Source organism: Micromys minutus, assembly GCF_963924665.1.
Source record: "Micromys minutus genome assembly, chromosome: 6".
Taxonomy (NCBI): Eukaryota; Metazoa; Chordata; class Mammalia; order Rodentia; family Muridae; genus Micromys; species Micromys minutus.
Window position 1 is genome coordinate 62,077,549 of NC_137975.1, and position 19,049 is coordinate 62,096,597.

General features: G+C 42.9%; 1 protein-coding gene across 2 annotated transcripts in view; it reads left to right on the forward strand.

The window, feature by feature from the left end:
- Positions 1 to 19,049, forward strand: part of ADARB2 (adenosine deaminase RNA specific B2 (inactive)) — a gene marked incomplete at both ends in the record, with an annotated part of 517,175 nt that overhangs the window by 475,888 nt on the left and 22,238 nt on the right. For both annotated transcript variants that reach the window (XM_080918367.1, XM_080918368.1), the window contains one exon: positions 1,833 to 2,001. In XM_080918367.1, coding sequence (XP_080774493.1) covers positions 1,833 to 2,001 — 169 coding nt within the window. The remainder of the gene's footprint in view (positions 1 to 1,832; positions 2,002 to 19,049) is intronic.

The window sequence follows — 19,049 nt, forward strand, 5'->3', positions numbered from 1 at the left end:
AGAGAAACACTCGACATTTGTCATTCTCCCCCAACCCCTTGTTTTTTTGGGTTTTTTGTTTTGTTTTGTTTTTTTGTTTTTGTTTTGTTTTGTTTTTTGTTTTTTGGGGTTTTTTGTTTGTTTTTTTGTTTTTGCCCCTTCAATCCCCTTCCTACCCCTATATATTCCCCCTTCCTACTTTCACGGGGTAAATAAATTTTTTTAGATCTTGATTCTGCACACATAAGGAAGTGTAAAGTTGTGGAGATGCCTTATTTTGCTTAACATGACTGTCTAATTTCACCTCCTGTGGCAGTGGGGGACAAAATACCCTGACAAAAGCAACTTTAAAGGAGAAAAGGTGTGTTACTCTCCTTTGCTGCAGGAAGGTTGGTGGAGGAGCTTGAAGCAGGTAGCCACCCCCACAGTCTAGAACAGAGAGATAATGAATGTGTGTGTGTTTTTAATTGATGCCAGATGCAGTCCATATTAATTGTCACAATGACCTCCAGTCCCATCTGCTTTCCCAAAAAGTAAAAATTCCGTTCTTTCTCACAGCTGTATAAACGTCTGCTGTACTACATTTTCATTATTCATCCCCCTGCTGGTGGTGTCTAGGCTACACCAGCCTTTTCATACCTGCCAGCTTCCCTAACCCTTACAGCCTAGTGGCTAAGCACCATTGGTACCCCTATTCTAAGGGGAACTGATCATGTCACAGTGCTTTTAAGTTGTTTTCTCTCCATTCCATGACTAGGAAGTAGTGACGCCAGAATTGAGATCTTGACCAGCTTGAGACACAAACCCACCCAACACCTGTTTCTAATGACCTGAAAACTAGGCGTGGCTTTTTCAGTTAATTGCTAATGGCTAGAGTGTGGAGAAGGAATAAAAAGACATTTTTGGACTAAGCCTCCTTGACCATAGCAAGTATTTCTTCTATGTGATTGCACTTAATTTGTAAAAGCTTCCTTAAAATTTATGTGCACGAGGCATATTTTTCTATGCCTTTCTTTCTCACAATTACCCCCTGGGGTATGTATTTGTATATACCCTGGGCTAGGCAACATTCTTTCCTTCTTGTTCTTTCAAAAAGGTTTATGCAAAACTGGTGTTGCTATCCCCTTAAATGCTGGGTAAAGTTTGTTTTGAACAAATCAGAAAAACTAAAATAAGCAGTGCAATATCCTTGGGTGTTTGTGGGGATTGTTCAGGACTCCCCACAGAAGCTAAGGATGTTCCAATCCTTTATAAAATTGCTGTGGTGTTCACACATAACCAATGTACATCCTCCCATAAACTCTAAATCACTACCAGGCTACATATAATACCTAATACAATGTAGATGTGACTTTTAAAATGGCTGTTGTACTGTATTTCTTAGAAAAGAATAACAAGAATAAAACCAAATGCAAGTTTTGAACCAAATGTTTTTGAGCCTCAGTTGGTTGCGTCCATAGCTATAAAACCTGTAGTTGTGGTGATTTGACTGTGTTTCCCAACTTATAAGAATTACACTTTTATTTCCACAAATTAAGTGTTAAACTTCTTTTTGACAAATCATTCAGTGATGGCTTTGTGCCTCAATGGGGGTTAAACAGAGTCCATATGGCCTCAGAGAGTCTCTCAGACATTTGCTCTCCACCAACCCCAGAGCTAAAATCTGCAGCTCAGATCTTAACCATGTTGATGTTAAAGGGAATAAATTCCACTCTGCATTCACTTCTAAGACCTGTCTCCTCAGTCCAGCCTTTACCCTTTGTCTGTTACACTTCCTTCCTCTGCCTCCATAGTCCCTTGTGCCTCTGAACCAGTGTGTCTGCCATAGTTCATGGTGACTTCTTCTTTCCTAGTGAACAGCAGCAAACACATCGTCAGGAAGTTCCGAGGGCACCTGCGTACCAAGATTGAGTCGGGGGAAGGAACAGTCCCTGTGCGGGGACCCAGTGCAGTCCAGACATGGGATGGCATCCTGCTGGGGGAGCAGCTAGTCACCATGTCCTGCACAGACAAGATTGCCAGGTAAGAGTCCATTTAGCTGTTCTGTTTCAATGGCCAGCTATAAACACAATGGGAACAGCCAAATAGCAGGCCCAAACTAGCTCTTAGTACTGAGTGGGGCCGAAGAACTATAGTACTTGTCATCCGGGACTCAGTTGCATAAGACCTTGGCATACATGTTCACATGTATGTGCATGCTGTGTAAGTGCACGCTGATAGCAGAATGTGGAGACCAGAAGTTGATGCTCAGTGCCTGCCTTAGTCAGGGTATCTATTCCTGCACAAAACATCATGACCAAGAAGCAAGTTGGGGAGAAAAGGGTTTATTCAGCCTACACTTCCACAATACTGTTCATCATCAAAGAAAGTCAGGACTGGAACTCAAGCAGATCAGGAATCAGGAACCGATGCAGAGGCCATGGAGAGATGTTACTTACTGGCTTGCTTCCCCTGGCTTGCTCAGCTTGCTTTCTTATACAACCCAGGACTACTAGACCAAGGATGGCACCACCCACAAGGGGTCCTCCCCCCTTGATCACTAATTGAGAACATGCCTGACAGCTGGATCTCATGGAAGCATTTCCTCAACTAAAGCTCCTTTCTCTGTGATAAGCTCAGTTTGTGTAAAGTTGACACACAAAACCAACCAGTTCAATTGGCCCCTTGTCAACTTGACATACAAACACATTACTATTAAGCCTCAACTCTTACTTTCTTATTCATCTCCAAGATCTAAGTAACTTTATAAGTCCCACACTCTTTACAAATTTTTACATATTAAATTTTCAATCCCTTTAAACTATCCAATATCTTTTAAAATTCAAAGTCTTTTTACAATTCTCTTAGCCATGGGCTCTACTAAATACTTTTTTCCTTCAAGATTAGGGTACAATCACAAAAACAAAATCAAACTCTAATCATCCAATGTCTGGGATCCACTTATGATCTTCTGGGCTTCTCAAAAAGTAACTTCTCCAGCTCTGCCCTTTGTAGCACACACCTTGTTTTCTAGACTCCAGATTCCTGTTCTCCACTGCTGCTGCTGTTCTTGGTGGTCATCCCATGGTACTGGCATCTCCAGTACACTGGGGTCTTCCACTGCAACTAGGCTTCACCAATGGCCTCTCATAGGCTCTTTTCATGGTGCCAAGTCTCAGATTCTTTGCATGGCCCTTTCAGTCCTGGACTGTCAACTACAACTGAGGCTGCACCTTCACCAATGGCCTTCCCTGGCCTCTCACAGTGCTGAGCCTCAACTGCTCTTCATAACCCTTCATGCCTTCAAAACCAGTACAACCTGGTGACTCTTACACATTTACCAAGTCCAGCTGCAGCACAAGGTACAATCTTGGCTATCTCCTTCTTTGTGCTCTCAGAAAACAGTTCCCAGAATATTTCACCTCAATGATACTGGTCTCTTCTTAATCACCACTAATTTCTTAGCTCCAGCTGAGCAACATCAGTAGTCCCAGTAATGCAAAAGTTTTGCCTTAGCACTCTGGTATCTTGTTAATCACAGCTGATTCTTCAGCCCCAGCTAACCAAAACCACAGAATCATCACAATCAAAATAGCAACAGCTTGTGTCAAGCTGACACACAAAACCAGCCAGTACAGTGCCTTTCTCAATCTTTCTTCATCTTAAGTTTTGAAATGGAGTCAGTCCCTGAACCTGGACCTCATCAATGGACTAGACTGACTGACCAGGAAGCACTAGGAATTTTCCTATCTCTTACTCCCCACCACGCCAAGCTTTTTATGGTTGTTCTGGGATGTCAGACTCAGACCCTTATGTCTGAGCAGCAAGAACTTCACCAATTAAGTCATCACCCCAGTTCTTGCCCGTCTATATTTTCATTCCATGTGCTTGAGGCAAAAGCACCTTTTGAAAGCCTGTACCAAGCATTTTCTAGTTTCCACAGCAAACATTCAAAACCTCTGACTTAAGGATTAAATCTACTTCTGTTGCAATGTCAATTGTAAAACATTATTTTTTTATGGGAGAAAAAAAAAAGTCTGCTATCTCCGAATGGTGTGATCATTGTCAGGACACAGAACTGATCCGGGAGCCAAGAGGGCTTTTCTCTGCCACATCTTTTACTTTACAGTAAAGGTGTTTTCTAAAGCCTCCATGGGCTGTTTTCACAGGGGAGTGAAAACTCGGCATCAAGGTCAACAGAAGGAGAAGGAATTTGCAGAAAGCTCATCTTGGCATCTTTCACAGAACTGCTAGTTGAAAAAGGCCTGAACTAGGTATGGGCTGCTCCTCTCAGCTCAGCCTCATCCTGATACCCAAGCTCCACTCCCTGGCCCCTGTCCACCTCAGTTCTGATGCCCAAAGATGCCATGCACTGCAGGAACAGATTATGAACTTTGTTTGAAAAATAGTCACAGGATGTACATCGAGGTGGAGGAACATAACAGCTTGAATTTACCTGAAAGAGTCATAAACCACCAACCTACCCCAACCATAGCCTAAAATGGCTATAAGAGAGAATCAGAGGGGTCTGGAGAGATGGCTCAGTGGTTAAGAACTCTGGCTGCACAATCATGAGAACTGCTGTTTTGATCCCATGGCCACAAAATAAAAATTAAAAAAGCTTGGGGTCATGTGAAGACTCTAAGGAATCTAACATCTTCTGTCCTTGATAAAAGCACACTCATGTGCACCCATGCATACACACACACACACACAGAGAGAGAGAGAGAGAGAGAGAGAGAGAGAGAGAGATTCAAGCATGCACAGACACATAGATAGATGATAGATAGATAGATAGATAGATAGATAGATAGATAGATAGATAGATAGATAGATAGATAGATATTATAGATAGATAGATAGATAGATAGATAGATAGATAGATAGATAGATAGATAGATAGATAGATAGGTAGATAGATAGATGATGGACCAACGGACGGACAGACAGATGGATGGACAGACAGACGGATGGACAGACAGATTGTCAGACAGACAGACTCTTTAAAACTGGGTGGATCAGAAGCTCTTTTGGAAACCATGATAGATGATGTAGCTTATAACCTAGGTCTGTATGGAGGTGGGGAGACTGACCATCCTAGGCTAATACAGTCTCTAAGCAAGTACATACCCCAAAATTTTAACAAACCCTACAATTCCCTACACAAATGTGTTTGCAGCTGCAGCTAGTTCAGAAATGGGACTCTTGGTCTTGAAAGGCATACATGGAATGAGCTGGGAGGTTTGAGAGGAAACGAAGACCAAGGACCCAAGGAAAGCAGGAAGCATCTTACATACAACATCCTCAGCTTCCTGCCACCAATATAAGATCTACTGATCTTATATTATATTATAAGAATATAAGACAAGCTGTCCCCCGCAGTGCCAAGACATTCCCTAGTAAATCAAAGCCCCGGGAAGCACTGGTTGTGTTGTTGGTACCTAGGCAAGACTGGGGATATCTCAAGTGTTCAACAAAGATACATGGGCCAACTGAGCCTACGTGAAGTGTCACCTCAACCCTCAGAAGTCAGCGTCCCAGGTCTCAAGTGTTTGGAAGATGGCTTGTAGACTTTCTCCTCTATACCACTCTCTAAGGATTCTGGGGCTACAGCAAGAAAAACATGAGTCTCTATCAACAGCGATTCCAAATTCCTGTGGGAAATTACCAAGTAGCTATAGAAAAAAAGGCCCTGACTTTGATTGCCCCTGGCTTGGTAGAACGAAGGGAGGGATAAATGACCATAAATCAAAGCACTGACTTCTGTATCACAGGGAGCAGCCTAGATAGTCTTCAAACAGCCCATCTTTGAAAAGAAAGTGTATTTCTCTTTGCACTGTTTTCATCCATTCTTGGAGTAATAGGAGGAAAAGCAGATTTTTCACTTTAACAAAAACCCTCTTGATACCCTCAGACAATGCCAGTTTTCTAAGTTAATCCTATGGGTCCCCAGAAAAAAAATAAAATAAAATAAAATAATGCTACAGAAATGGAGTTTTGTCTCAGAGATCTTAAACATCAATAGACAGTAAATTAAACAAGGGCTACAAAACCCACCTTATATTGGTTGCTGGTGAGTCTATTGGTGGTAATGCTCAAAAGACACAGCTTTATCTTTTTAATAAAATCCCCTTTGGAAAAAAAATTAAAAGCAGTCCATATTGAATCAGCTGCAGGGATGGTCAAATGATGTCCTGGATGGAGAAACATTGTAGACTGTTTTTTCTTGATGTTTTTGGTCGATGTTTCGGTGGTGGTGGTGGTGGTAGTGGTGGTGGTTGTGGTGGTGGATTGGGGTTTTTTGGTTGGTTGGTTGGTTGGTTGGTTGGTTTAATCTCTTTTTTAGGTTGCTTTGTTTGTTTATTTTTGAGATAGTCTCAATGTAAACCACTGGCAGTCCTGAAACTCCCTATGTAGATACCAAGTTTTCTTGACTTCAAACACTCACCTCCCTTGGCTTCCTGGGTGCTGGGATTAAAGTTCTGTACATCACAGTCAGCTTTCTCTTGGTGGTTTTGAAGCAAGGCCTCACCACATAGCACAATCCGAGCCAGAACTTACTACAAAACCCAAACCGCCATTGATCTTGCAGTGATACTCCTACATCAGTTTCCCCTCCCTCCTCTCCTCCATACCCCCTCCCTCCATTCCTCCTCCCTTTCCCTTCAGAAAAGGGCCAGCCTCGATGGGTATCAACCCGCGATGGCATAGCACATCACATTGCAGTAAGAGTAGGCAGGTCCTCTTCTATTAAGGATAGACAAGGCTGTTAGGAGTCCCACAAGACCAAGCTACACAACTGTAACAAATGTGCAGAAGACCTGGGTCAGTCCCATGCAGGTTCCCTGGTTTGCTGTTTAGTCTCTGTGCCCAGGTTAGTTGATTCTGTGGTTATTCTTGTGGAGTCCTTGACCCCTCTGACTCCTACAATCCTTCCTCCCCTCTTCTTCAGGACTTTTTACGCTGTGCTTAATGTTGACTGTTGACTGCAGATCTCTGCATCTCTTTCCATCAGTTGCTGAGCAAAGCCTCTCTGATAGCAACTGGACTAGATGCCAATCATTTCTTTTTTTCTATATTTTTTTCCATTCGTGTTTATCTCCATTGAGAGTGTCTGGACTATCCAGCCTCTGGCTCCTGGCCCTCCAGGCTCCATGCAGTGTCAGGGGTGGGCTCCCTCTCATAGCATGGGTCTCAAGCTGGACCAGTCATTGTTTGGCCACTCCCACAATTTCTGCAACCACCTTTACCCCAGCAAATCTTGTAGGCAGGACAAACTGTCGGACAAAAGTTTTATGGCTGGGTTAGTATCCCAACAAGGAAGTCTTGCCTGGTTATAGGAGTTATCTGGTTCGGGCTTCATATCCCCTATTGCTAGGAGTCTTAGCTGGGGTTACCCTCATTGGTTCCTGGGAATTTCTGTTGCCTCATATTTCTAGATTGTCCCAGAGATGCCCTCGATTCCACTTATCTCTCCCAATACTTTTTCCCTCCATCCCCCTGCACCCACCTTTTTAAAGAAAGCAAATGCTAGAGGAAAGTCTCCGTTACAGCTGGTTACAGAGTGACCACTCCCTGATTCACTCCGAAATCTATCCCCTGGCACTATGTGGGTTCACACCATTGGTTTTCTCCCACTGATCCACTCCTTGCCAGCCGTGGTGACAGTAGATATGAACAGGCCAGAACAGAGGAGTGTGGCAGATACCAGGGCTTAGAGATAAAATCATACCTTTGCTCCATCCCCTCATGCCCACCTCCTGGTTTCAAATAAGCTTCATTCCTCTTCTGCCTCCCTGACTTTTTCAGTTCTGCTGGTCTCCTCTCTCCTCTTCCTCTGTCTTTCTTGTTGCCTTGGTCTATCTATCGCTGTATCTCCCTGTATCTTTCTAACTACCCTCCTCTTTCCGTGTCTCTAGTCTCTCTCTCTCTCTCTCTCTTTCTCTCTGTCTCTCTCTCCCTCTCTCTCTCCATGTCCCTTGATGTTTGTCTGTCTCTCTCCCTTTGTCTCAGTGTCTTTCTGTTTCTCTCTTTCCTCCACTCCCCCATCCTTTTCTTCCTCACTTTTATTTCTCCCATCTCATGATTGGTCCACATACACTTCTCCATCAGTGAGTTACTGAGGCTCACACTAACTGGTCAGCTTCATCCCTTCTCATCACCCAGCATGCCATCAGTCCCTACCCTGCAGGGAATGCTGGGAAAATTGCAGACTTACCCTCCCTATATCCCATCCCATCACACAGCCTGTGTCCTCCCCCAAAATGGTAGGGGTGGAGTGCCTAATGCTGTTGCTTATGTCTGAGCCTGACCTTCATGTGATCACTGATGCCACTTGATTTGCAATGTCTGTCACAGTGAGATGCACATGATGGCTCCTGATAAATGGCACTTATTGGTAATGATGATGAGGACAGGGCAGTGATGACCATAACAGTGACAGAAATAACACACCCACTCTAAACAGTTCCATCTGAGTCAGACTGAAGCAACTGGCATACGAGCACTTCTTCCTTTGGCATGGAAGCCCCTGTACCTCCTCCACTGCCAGACCCTGAGCAGAAGCTGCGGATGTGAATGCTCGTACAGGAGCTATTGCAGAACAGAGGCACGTTTGCCACTTTTGAGAGGAAACATATGTTACGCTAATGGTTCAAGACCATAAGCATCTGCAGCGTGCATTGTTTGTACAAAACCTTCACAAAGAGGCAGTTTGCGAATGTATGGGCTCATCTGTTTCCTACCCTGTAGAAAAACAAAACTTCAACCTAGGGCTTAAATAATGTTTAGAACAGAGGTTCGTCACACACAAGTGCAGATGAAACCTTCTCACTGGGTGGATTAGTGACGTTCAGTGCCCTGGAGAGTGAGGCCCTGAGTGCACAAGGGCACAGGAGCCACAGTCAGTAAAATACTCTTAAGGACACACTTGACTGTATATACGGCCTACATCACATGCTGTCCCACACCCAGTATCACACCACGTTGGAACCAGCTAGACCTTCAAGAGACCATTATTAAACTTTCAAGCAGTTTTGAAAATCAGATGTTAGATACAGTCGTTATTTAAAAAGATGGAAAATACACAAACTTCAACAAAAATTACACTAAAAACAAGAAACACTCCAAATTTGCCACTTCAGGATTGCCTGGCCAATATGTGTGCTTTGGAATTATTTACACCTGCTTTGTCCACACAGAGGAACACAAAATCACTTTTACAAAGCATGAACTGCTGCCCAAAGCAGTGTGTCTCCTGCTGGGTCTGTGCACAGTGACCTCGGGCTGGCAGCTCAACATTGGTCAAGACATATCACTTCCACTGTGGGAAATGACATCGCTTCAGAACAAGATCTGTGCTGTCTCTGGGGGAAGAGGGTGACTGCTACCGATATATTAACACGTGCAGACAGACTCTAGAGGTAACACAGGTGAGGCTGGCTTTGCATCTTTGCACCGACTGTCTGTTTTCAGGAGTCTCCATTCTTTCTTAGAATTTATCCCTCCCTCCCAACCGTGAACAGAAACTCCCCGAGCCCCTCTCTTTTTCTCATGTGTGTGTTTGTGTGTGTGTGTCTGTGTGTGTCTATGTATTTATGTGTGTATATGTGTATATGTATATGTGTGTGTGTGTGTGTGTGTGTGTCTGGAAGTGTGTCTGTGTGTGTGTCTGGAAGTGTGTCTGTGTGTGTCTGTGTGTGTACACATATGTTTGCAAGGGCACATGCAGATCCTCAATCACGTCTCCCGGAATTCCTTGTCTCAGCTAAACTGACTAGCCAGAGATCCCCCTGTCTCAGTCATCCCCCAATGCTGGTGTTACAGGCACATGCTCCCACACTTGTTTCTTTGTTGTTGTTTTATGTGGGTTCAGGTCCTCATGTCTGAGCTGCAAGCACTGTACCCAGTGAACCATCTCCCCCATGCCTTTCTCCACACAATACGTTCAGCACCTGAATGTACAAGTTACCAACTTGATAAAAGAAGCAGAGGCAGTCAGGAGGGACAGTGGGAATCATTAATCAATGAGCAACTGAGGCATTGCTCAAGACCATTCGGCTCCAGATCCCCTTTTGGCAAGTCCTCAGAGCACCTTGCAAAGTTGAAGAGGGTTTGCAGTGGGTGGAAACATTAGCCAGAGACTGGCAGACACTACCCTGTGTTTGTCTGACCTCAGTCTGCAAAGGGATAGCACCAACACCCCAAAGCTCATCCTGCGGGATAAAATGGGTCTGTTGGGGTTGCTATGGAGTGTGGGCAGCTACAGACAGCTGAGCCCCCACACCGAGTCAGCAAACCCCCACCTACGAAATTCTTGTTCTGTGTGGGCCTAAACCTACTGCAGAGTCGACACAAACCTGGATTCGGAGTGCTACCTAGTGTTACAGCAGTAGAGGTAACTATACGCTCAAGCAATGTAAGGCATAAACAAAGCCAGACTCTGGGAACGATATGTTTATGTGTACCCAGCCTTCCCCTTGTGGGTGACCCTGCTGCTTTCTGTCAATACTAACTAACCATAGGGAAAGTGGTGTGCTCTGTTTGCTACATGATGGCGTCACTGTGGCCAAGATTCAGAGGGTCAGTCTTACTACATGACCACACTACCTTCAAGAACCAACTCATCAGTTAGTGATACGAATACTGTTGAGACTCATAGAAAGAAGAGATTTGAAACACCATTGGGAGATTCAAGAGGAAGAGAAGAGCCCAGGTTCTGACTCACCAACTACATCGTGTTGAATCTCAGTGACTCTCTCATGGTGCCCAGTGAAGTGCATGGGAGCCAATGGTTGGTGAATCTTTACTAGGTAAATAATGACTGAAATCTACAGGACACCCAAGTTATAAAACTTTAATGTGTACAACCCAATTGAGTGTGGTGTAGAAACTAGAAACTAGTGTTTTGTTGTATGTACGGGGATAACAGGGATGTGTGGTGTTCCTGTGGGGGGGTAGGGTGGAGAAGAAGAGAGGAAGGGAGAGAGAGGGAGAGAGTGAGGGAGAAAGAGAGAGATGGAGGAGGGTGAGAGGGAGAGAGAGATGGGGGAGGGAGGAGAGAGAGAGAGAGAGAGAGAGAGAGAGAGAGAGAGAGAGAGAGAGAGAGAGAGAGAGAGCAGTCTGCACATGTGGGTGTGTGAATATGAAGAGCATGGTTGAAAGTCTAATTCTTCCATCCCTCTCCGTCTGGTTTTTCTTATTTCTCAAGACTTGGTATCTCGCTGAACATAGATCTCAGCAATTCAGCTCACCTGGGTAGGCAGTGAGCCCAAGGACCTATCTGCCTGTCTCTGCCTCCGTGGCACTAGAGCTACAGGCCCGTGCCCTGCGCGCAGGGTTTTATGTGAGTGCCCGGAAACTGAACTCAGGCTCTTGGGCTTGCACCCCAAGCACTTTTACCCCGGCACCTGGAAACGAATGGTTTTTAAAGGTTGTAATCTTCCCACCAAAGCTAGGAAGTTATTGGTGTTGCCATAGGTTTTAGGGGGGGGGGGGTATTTAACAGCAAACGAACCTACTGATTCTTCTTTTCAAGAAAAGAAGTCGTATCTCCCATGATGCTTGGGACCGAGTCCTGCGTAGTTGGTAATGTAGAACCGCCTCTCTTGGTACAAGCGGTTCTCTTTGAACACTATAAGAAATGAGTCCAGATGACTTTTCCTCACCGCTTTCACATGTTAAGATGAAAACAAATCGATAAAACAGTGTTTTTAATTAAGGTGGAGGAGGCACAGCCACTAGGCAAATCTGTGGTTCTCTTTGCAAATCCCCTGAGATGCTGAAACACAGTGAACCGCAGCCTGACGTATCTAAGGATCCAAACAATTAGCACAGCTGTATCATTTCCCACATGCAGATCAAAATATTACATGGGCTTCTCTGAGATCAATGGCACCTACACAGACGGTATTGCTAAGTAACAATGGCCATTCTTCTGGGTACAAATTTTTATGAGTAAAAATTGATTTCCTTTTACAGTGCCAGTGGTAAGATCAGTTTTACGGGGAAACAAGAAAATGGTTCAAAAAGCTTGGAATTTTTGCAGTGCGTTACCGTGAGCTGTAAAATAGCACTGCGCAGAAAACCTTTACCTTTAGTTATTTACCAGCTAATGTTCGGAAGTATTTTTCCTTCTGTCTAGAGAGTGGAGGTCTCACTAGAATCCCATTCTTCCTAGCACTCTGTCTTTCCTGTAGTCTTACAAGTGCCAAGGTAGACCTTAGTAGATCTCATTGTGGACTCCATCCTGATGGTTCTAATTCCTTATCAAGGGATCAGACCCTCACTGGAACATCAACCATCCCCTCAATGACCATTTTCATGATTATTTTTAGGACACCTTAATGTTCCTCTAAGCAGTATCCAATGCATGAATTTTTCTTTTACAATAGTATATTACCACTGTACTTTTCCTCACATGCAGCTTCTACACACACACACACACACACACACACACACACACACACACATTCACCCACAAAGACACATACACATTAAAAAATAAAGAAATAAAAGTAAAAGAAAATTAAGCTAAAACCCTGGAGCTAACCGACATCTTAAACATAAAGGCTGATTCACAAGCCCTGTGTTGGAAGATCTACCTCCCTTATGAGTGACAGAGTTTCACAGAAAACTGAACTAAATCTCCGGCCTCAGTGTTCCTGTCATCGAACCACTCAGAAGGCTGGGTCAGGGTCTCAAGATGAAGGCCATCCTGAGCTATATGGCCAGACCCTATTCCATGGGATCAGGAGCTAGGATTCAAGCTCAGTGATAGGGTACATGCTTGACATTCAGGCTTTGGGGCCTATCCCCAGCATTGCAATAATAATAATAACTTCTAAATAATAACAATAAGAACTTCTAAAATCTCCAAGATAAAAGAAAATATCAAGGCATATACATATGCTTTGCATCCTCATTTCTCTACAATATGAGACAGGAGGATTACCACAGTTTGAGACAATCCTAGGCTATATAGGGAGTTCAAGGCCACCCAAGAGTGAGAGTCTCAAGAAAAGAGAAATACCATAAAGAAATATTAGGAGAATATTAAAAAATGTCACCTAGCATCCCAGTTGTCACTATTGCTATATTCCTGTTAATCTTTTTTTAACTCACTTTTTTTTCCTACTGCTACAGTATTTTTTTAATGTGTAGAAATTGGCTTACAAGCCAGGGCTCAAAACTAAAGCCATGGCTCCTTATTAAAATAGCCAGCACTTTAACGCGAGTGTATTACTGCTAATAGCTATGCCGTCGGCTGCTTCCATCCCTGTCCCTGGATGCCTGCAGTGTTTCCAGGTCATTGCTTGTATGAGGAGTGCTCCCAAAACACCCTCTGTGCAGACACTTTGTTCTAGAGCTCAGCCTTCCTATGTAGGATTGGTACTGGAGGGGTAAACAGTGGCTTTTAAAAAGGGGGCAAAGGACTAGATGGAATACCCTGGGATGTAGGCAGCTGAATAGACACCTCTAAAGACGTATGTTGGCCCAGACCCTATGACTCCAACTTCCTATGGCAAAATTAAGTTGGGCAGAGTAATGAAGGCATATACCCTATCTCAGATGGCTTGTAGAAGCAGCCACATGTGTTCTTGTAAAGGAGAGGCAGAGAAAGTACAGGGACACACTAAAGTACACATGGCAGAAGGCAGAGTTTGGAGGAATGTGGACACAATCAAAGAGCATCAACAACTGTCACCAGCAGCTGGAATTTTGAGGGTGGATCCTCCCCAGAGCCTCCAGGGGATGTACAGTCAGGCAGGTTGACAGCCTGAGTTCAGACCTCTGATCTCTAGAATCCTGAGAGATGTCTTTCTGCTGTTTGGGGCCATACTGAAGCAATCGTGTGCTATGGGTGTCTTAGGAAAGCAATGCAGCACAAGAAAAGCTACTTACGAAGCTTAACTCTGGAAAACCATGAAGCCATATAAAAATTACAGAAAAGTATGTTCCTAAAATTCCAGCTCTAACAGCACTCTTAAAGACTGAGTGAACCTACAGAAAGTGGGTTATTTCACCTCATCAGTGAACATTGACCGCCAGGACTACAAAATTAAAGCTGAGAAGCACATCACCAACCAACAATGGCCTGTGGATAGAGGAACAGGTGACAGTACTGTATCCATGACCACATCCCTGTATACATGGCTTGTTTTCATATTCTGAGCAGCTGCACTCACAGGCAAAAGCCACAGGCTCCTTAAAGAATGGGGAAACCGGAGCAGAAGTTGAATAGCATATGCAAATCTTAATATTCTGGAACTAATGTCCCTTTAGATGTGGCTTCTGATTTTTAAGTACCTGGACCTGATTATTGATCACAACGTCTCTTTAAATAAAGGAATTAAAACTTTCTCCATTAGAAGAAGAGAAGGAGGAAAAAGAGGAAGAAGAAGAAGAAGAGGAGGAGGAGGAGGAGGAAGGAGAAGAAGAAGAAGAACTGCTTCTCAAATGTTTCTCGAAGCCTGATAGCTGCTTTCTGGAAAAACAGACACCAGCTTCTTAGATTCTGACTGTAAATGGGATGCTCACCCTCCAAGCAAAGACCTGTTATTTCACATTTTTCTCAAGGCTGTTCCTTCTTCTCTGCACCTAGGACCCCAGGGAAAATTTCTGACTTCCTTCCTTCTTAATTTGTTGGCAAACTCCTCACCTGTAGCACATTACAAATTTCATAGAGTTCAAAAGAAGATGGTGTACCATTTCTCATCTCATTTGTATATGAGGGACATAGTACTGGAGATTTGATCTAGGGCTCCATACATACAAAACAAATACTCTATCTCTGAGTCACGCTCCTAGCCTCTCCCATGTCCTTTTTGACACAGGATTTCTCTATGTAGCCTAGAGTGGCTCTGGAACTTCCTAGGTAGCCCAGTTGGCCTTGAGTTCATGGTAGCCCTGCATCAATGTTCAAATGGTTGAGACTAACATTGCTTACAACCCTACTCACCTCATAAGCCTTTCTACCATTATTTTACATGGAGCTCCGGTGAGTTTAATAACAGCTTTGAAGAAAGCCTTGTACAATCTCTCATGATGAAAACAGAATGATCAAGTGGATGATACTTATCAAATACAGAAGCAATCACAACAAATCAAAGACAATGCGGCACCTGCCGTCCCCGTTACTAGTGCAAACACCCACTGAGGTGGCCAGAATGGCCAGATTAGTAACCCTAGAGACAGAGGTGGCTGCCTGCCTCCCAGACTTAGCTCAGAGGTGTGGAAACAGCAGAGGGCTAAGAGTCCAGTTCTACAGAAGAAACATGGCCATCCAGATCAGTGAGTATATGGAAAGAAAACAGGAGAGTGGAGTAAGCCAGCCAAGAGCAGCTATTTCCTGGGACATAGTGGTATATACCACGGGCAATAAGGGAAGCAGTATGATTATATTTTTTTCTTTCTACAAATGTACAGTGACTTATTAAGTCAGATCTGTACTAAATGATAGCTTAGTTGCTTCCACTCTTCTTTAGTTTGCTTTATAGTTATGACAAATCTGTAAAGACTCTCCTGATACATATACCCTGGCACTTTATTTAAGTATAGCCATGGGATTAAGCTCCTAAAAGTCCTGTTATTGATGCAAATGGTTATTACTCTTTTTAACCTATCTTTTAAAAAAGTGGAACATGGTTAATCAACTAGGAATGGATTGGCCAAGTGACTCTGGTTTGTATTGTTAGCTGTCTTCATAAAAGTGGAGGGAAGGTGGTGGCCATATAGGAAACACGTGGAGGAAACAAGCATTAACCCCCAGATGGATATAAAATTGGTTTTCTGTAGTCTCTCAGTGGATTGGAAGGAAGACAGTATTAGTGTAGCCATGTTCCAGTGGAGACAGGCAGGCTTTGAACTTTGGCAGCAGTGGAAGACCTGTTAAAACTGGTCTAAACCTCCAGCTGCTAAGCTTCTCTCCAGAGGTCCTGACTTGGCAGATCTGGCATGGGGCCTGAGAGGATGTGCTTCAGTCAAGTGCCCATTTGTGCCTGTCTCACTCGGGTACCACGCTTAGAGGATCACTGTGCAGACCATTGCTCAAAGATGGCCAAGTGACCAAAGTCTGGACCAGAGTCTGGATGTGTGTGTACTCTGACTTTTTACTCCAAATTTTTCATTAACTACTCAGATACTAAAGTTTCAACACTGAATGACCTTGGAATAATGTGGCCAAAAACTAAACACACAAATAAACCAACAAACAAAAGCAGGTTTGCCCAGACTCACCCTAACCAATCAGATAAGAATTATGCTGATTAGTTTATGACTACTTAGCAAATTAGAGTCACCTGGATAAAAGAACCTCAATTAAGGAATTATCTGAGTCAGACTGGCCTAGAGGCAAGTCTGAGGGGGTGTTTCCTTGATTAATGATTGATAGGAGAGTGACCAACCTACTGTGGGTAGTAGTACCATTCCTGGACAGGAGGTCCTGGGTGCTATAAGAAGAGTAACTGAGCCAGCCATGAGTATTAAGTAAGTTGCATTCCTCTGCACCTCTGCCTCAGTTTCTGTCTCCAGGTTCCTGCCTAGAGTCCCTACACTGGCTTCCCTCAAAGATGTAATATAACTTGGGGTTATAAGATAAAATGAGTGCTTTGCTTGCCAAGTTACTTTTGGTTATTTTTTTTTTTTATCACAACCGTAGAAAGTAACCGAAGACATGAACCAGAATGTTCTTAAACCTTTGAGTTGATCCAATATATTGGCTAAGTTGAAGACCATGGTTCCACCGTAGTCCCTCTGAGTTCTTGGTTCCCTTGGTGGGACTCTCACTGGCTTCAAACAGAAGATGAGAAAATCTTGTAATTGGTGTGGTGTTTTGTTCAGAAAACAGGCCCACAGAAGTAGAGGTGTGTGTGGATGGAACTAAGTCATGGTGCACATTTACAATTCTAAAGACTTGTTTCTGGACCTCATCAAGGTGGTATAAATAACAGGCAGGAAGAGAAAAGATCCAAAACATCACCAATGGATGTTCTCTGTCAAGGCACACACCTGTGTGGAGGGCCTCATGCACAGGGCTCTTCATTTTCTCCCAAACTTGGAGGTCACAGTTCAAATTCAGCAAGGAGATGACATCTCTTGGCTAAAGAAAGGCAACCTTTCCTAAAATCTCTCCTCCACTTACCTGTGGTATTTCTGTGATTGACAAACAGACAAAGCTATATATTTATTTAGGGATTATCTATATTGAAAACTAGGCATAGGATTTCTGTCTATGTCAACATTACAGGCATATCAGCTATTTGAACAAAAGGAGAGGTATTTTTCCACTCAATCCTGAATGCTGAGGATTCTCCAGTTCATATTCAGAGAGACATTTGGTTTTATTGATTGTGTTAGCTGAATTCGTTTAAACTCCTATAGTCAGGCAAAAAGGAGGTTGATTTTTCTTTTTATTGTAAAGGTTATTAGGAGGAACCAAATATAGAAGTTATTTGTCTTTCCACAATCCAGTGGAATCAAAGGCACTCAAATGTGTTCCACAAGTTTTATTCAAAGCCAATACTTTGATGGTCTCAAAAATTACTATATCCCATCTAGGGAATTCGAATTTTATTGTCTGAGGCTTAGCTTATTTGAAGAAGATGCATTGCTATCAGTAGAAATTTGTGTATTATTCTGCTTTTAATGGATAGAAATTTTTCACGTTTTATCAACAGTCTGGAGACTGTAAGCTCTACTCTTGCCATCTATAACCTTGAGCCTTTTGCTTTGTATAGTTTCCCTCTTGGCAGACTTTCTGAGCATCCTTTGAATAAACCTTTCCTTGGCATACTTTTTCACTATCTCCAAATTAGAACAGAATATGTCTAAAACACTACACAGTAGCCATTTTGTTAAATTCTGTTTGTTTATTTATTTATTTGCTTGTTGGGGAGGTCTTTTTTTTTTTTTAATCAAGTAGAGTCTTGCCAGGGTTGGCCTCCAATTCACAATTTCTCTGCCTCTGTTTTTCAAGTACTGGGTCTACAAGAATACGCAATCATTCTTGGTATTCTCATCTTTAAAAAATATATTTACTAGATTTTTTATTTAATTGGGAGATGCCATATGCCATACTGCACATAGGGAGGTCAGAGGACAACTTTCTTTCTAACATTTGGGTTCCAGGGATTAGACTCAGGTCCTCAGTAAGCACTGATTTTATTTGGCGGTCAGCACTGATTGCTACCCACTGATTTGTCTTGTTATACCTCTTCTTCTTGGCGTCTCAGTTTTTAATCTCATTTATCTTTTTGTTTTGATTTTAGCTTTCTGTTTTGTTTTGTTTGTGTGTGTGTGTGTGTGTGTGTGTGTGTGTGTGTGTGTGCTTTATGCTTGATAAAAATAACACGATGTTGGGTGGATATAGAGAGGATCTAAGAGGACTTGAGAGAGAGGGGAAAACATGATATTTGTATTTAAAAATTAATAAAATAAATAATACAATGTCAAAAAACAAGAGAATTAACCAAATTCCTCAAGAACAACTCAAAACCACCAACACTGTTCCTCCCAGGAAGAGTTCAGGTATCAGTAGACTCCTCTCTTGAGCTCTGTAGAGATTCTGTAACTCATCAGTGAAGAGTAGGGTCATCAGAAGATTCATGGTGGGTGTGTCTTATTGTAGTGAACATTCATCATGAAGCAGGAACATTATAGCCAAAAGACCTCAGGAATGAGGGAGTACATGTGTTTTTTGCAGACATGCCCTTTCTCTCATCCCATTCTGATATTTACAGTTGGATAAAGTGCATGTATCTCAAGACAGCCCTTTCTTTGCTGAGAAGACTAGTGTGATTTCTAGAAACTGACCACAGTATTTTTAAATGAAGTTATGCAAATCTGATAGCCTAAAGTAAATGTTTCATAAAACCAATGACTGTTTAAATCGAGGGACTAAATTGTTTGTATATAAATATTACCTTTTATATTCCATTTGAGTTTTATGTAGATGAACACATTACTTTAATGACCTGCATTTACAGAGGGAGACTGGGGGAACGGCTTCCTGGAATCCTCGCCAGCCAGATGGCTGACTTTTCTTGCATGAGATTAAAAGATGTTTCTCATTCACCACGATGCTTCTGAGGCAG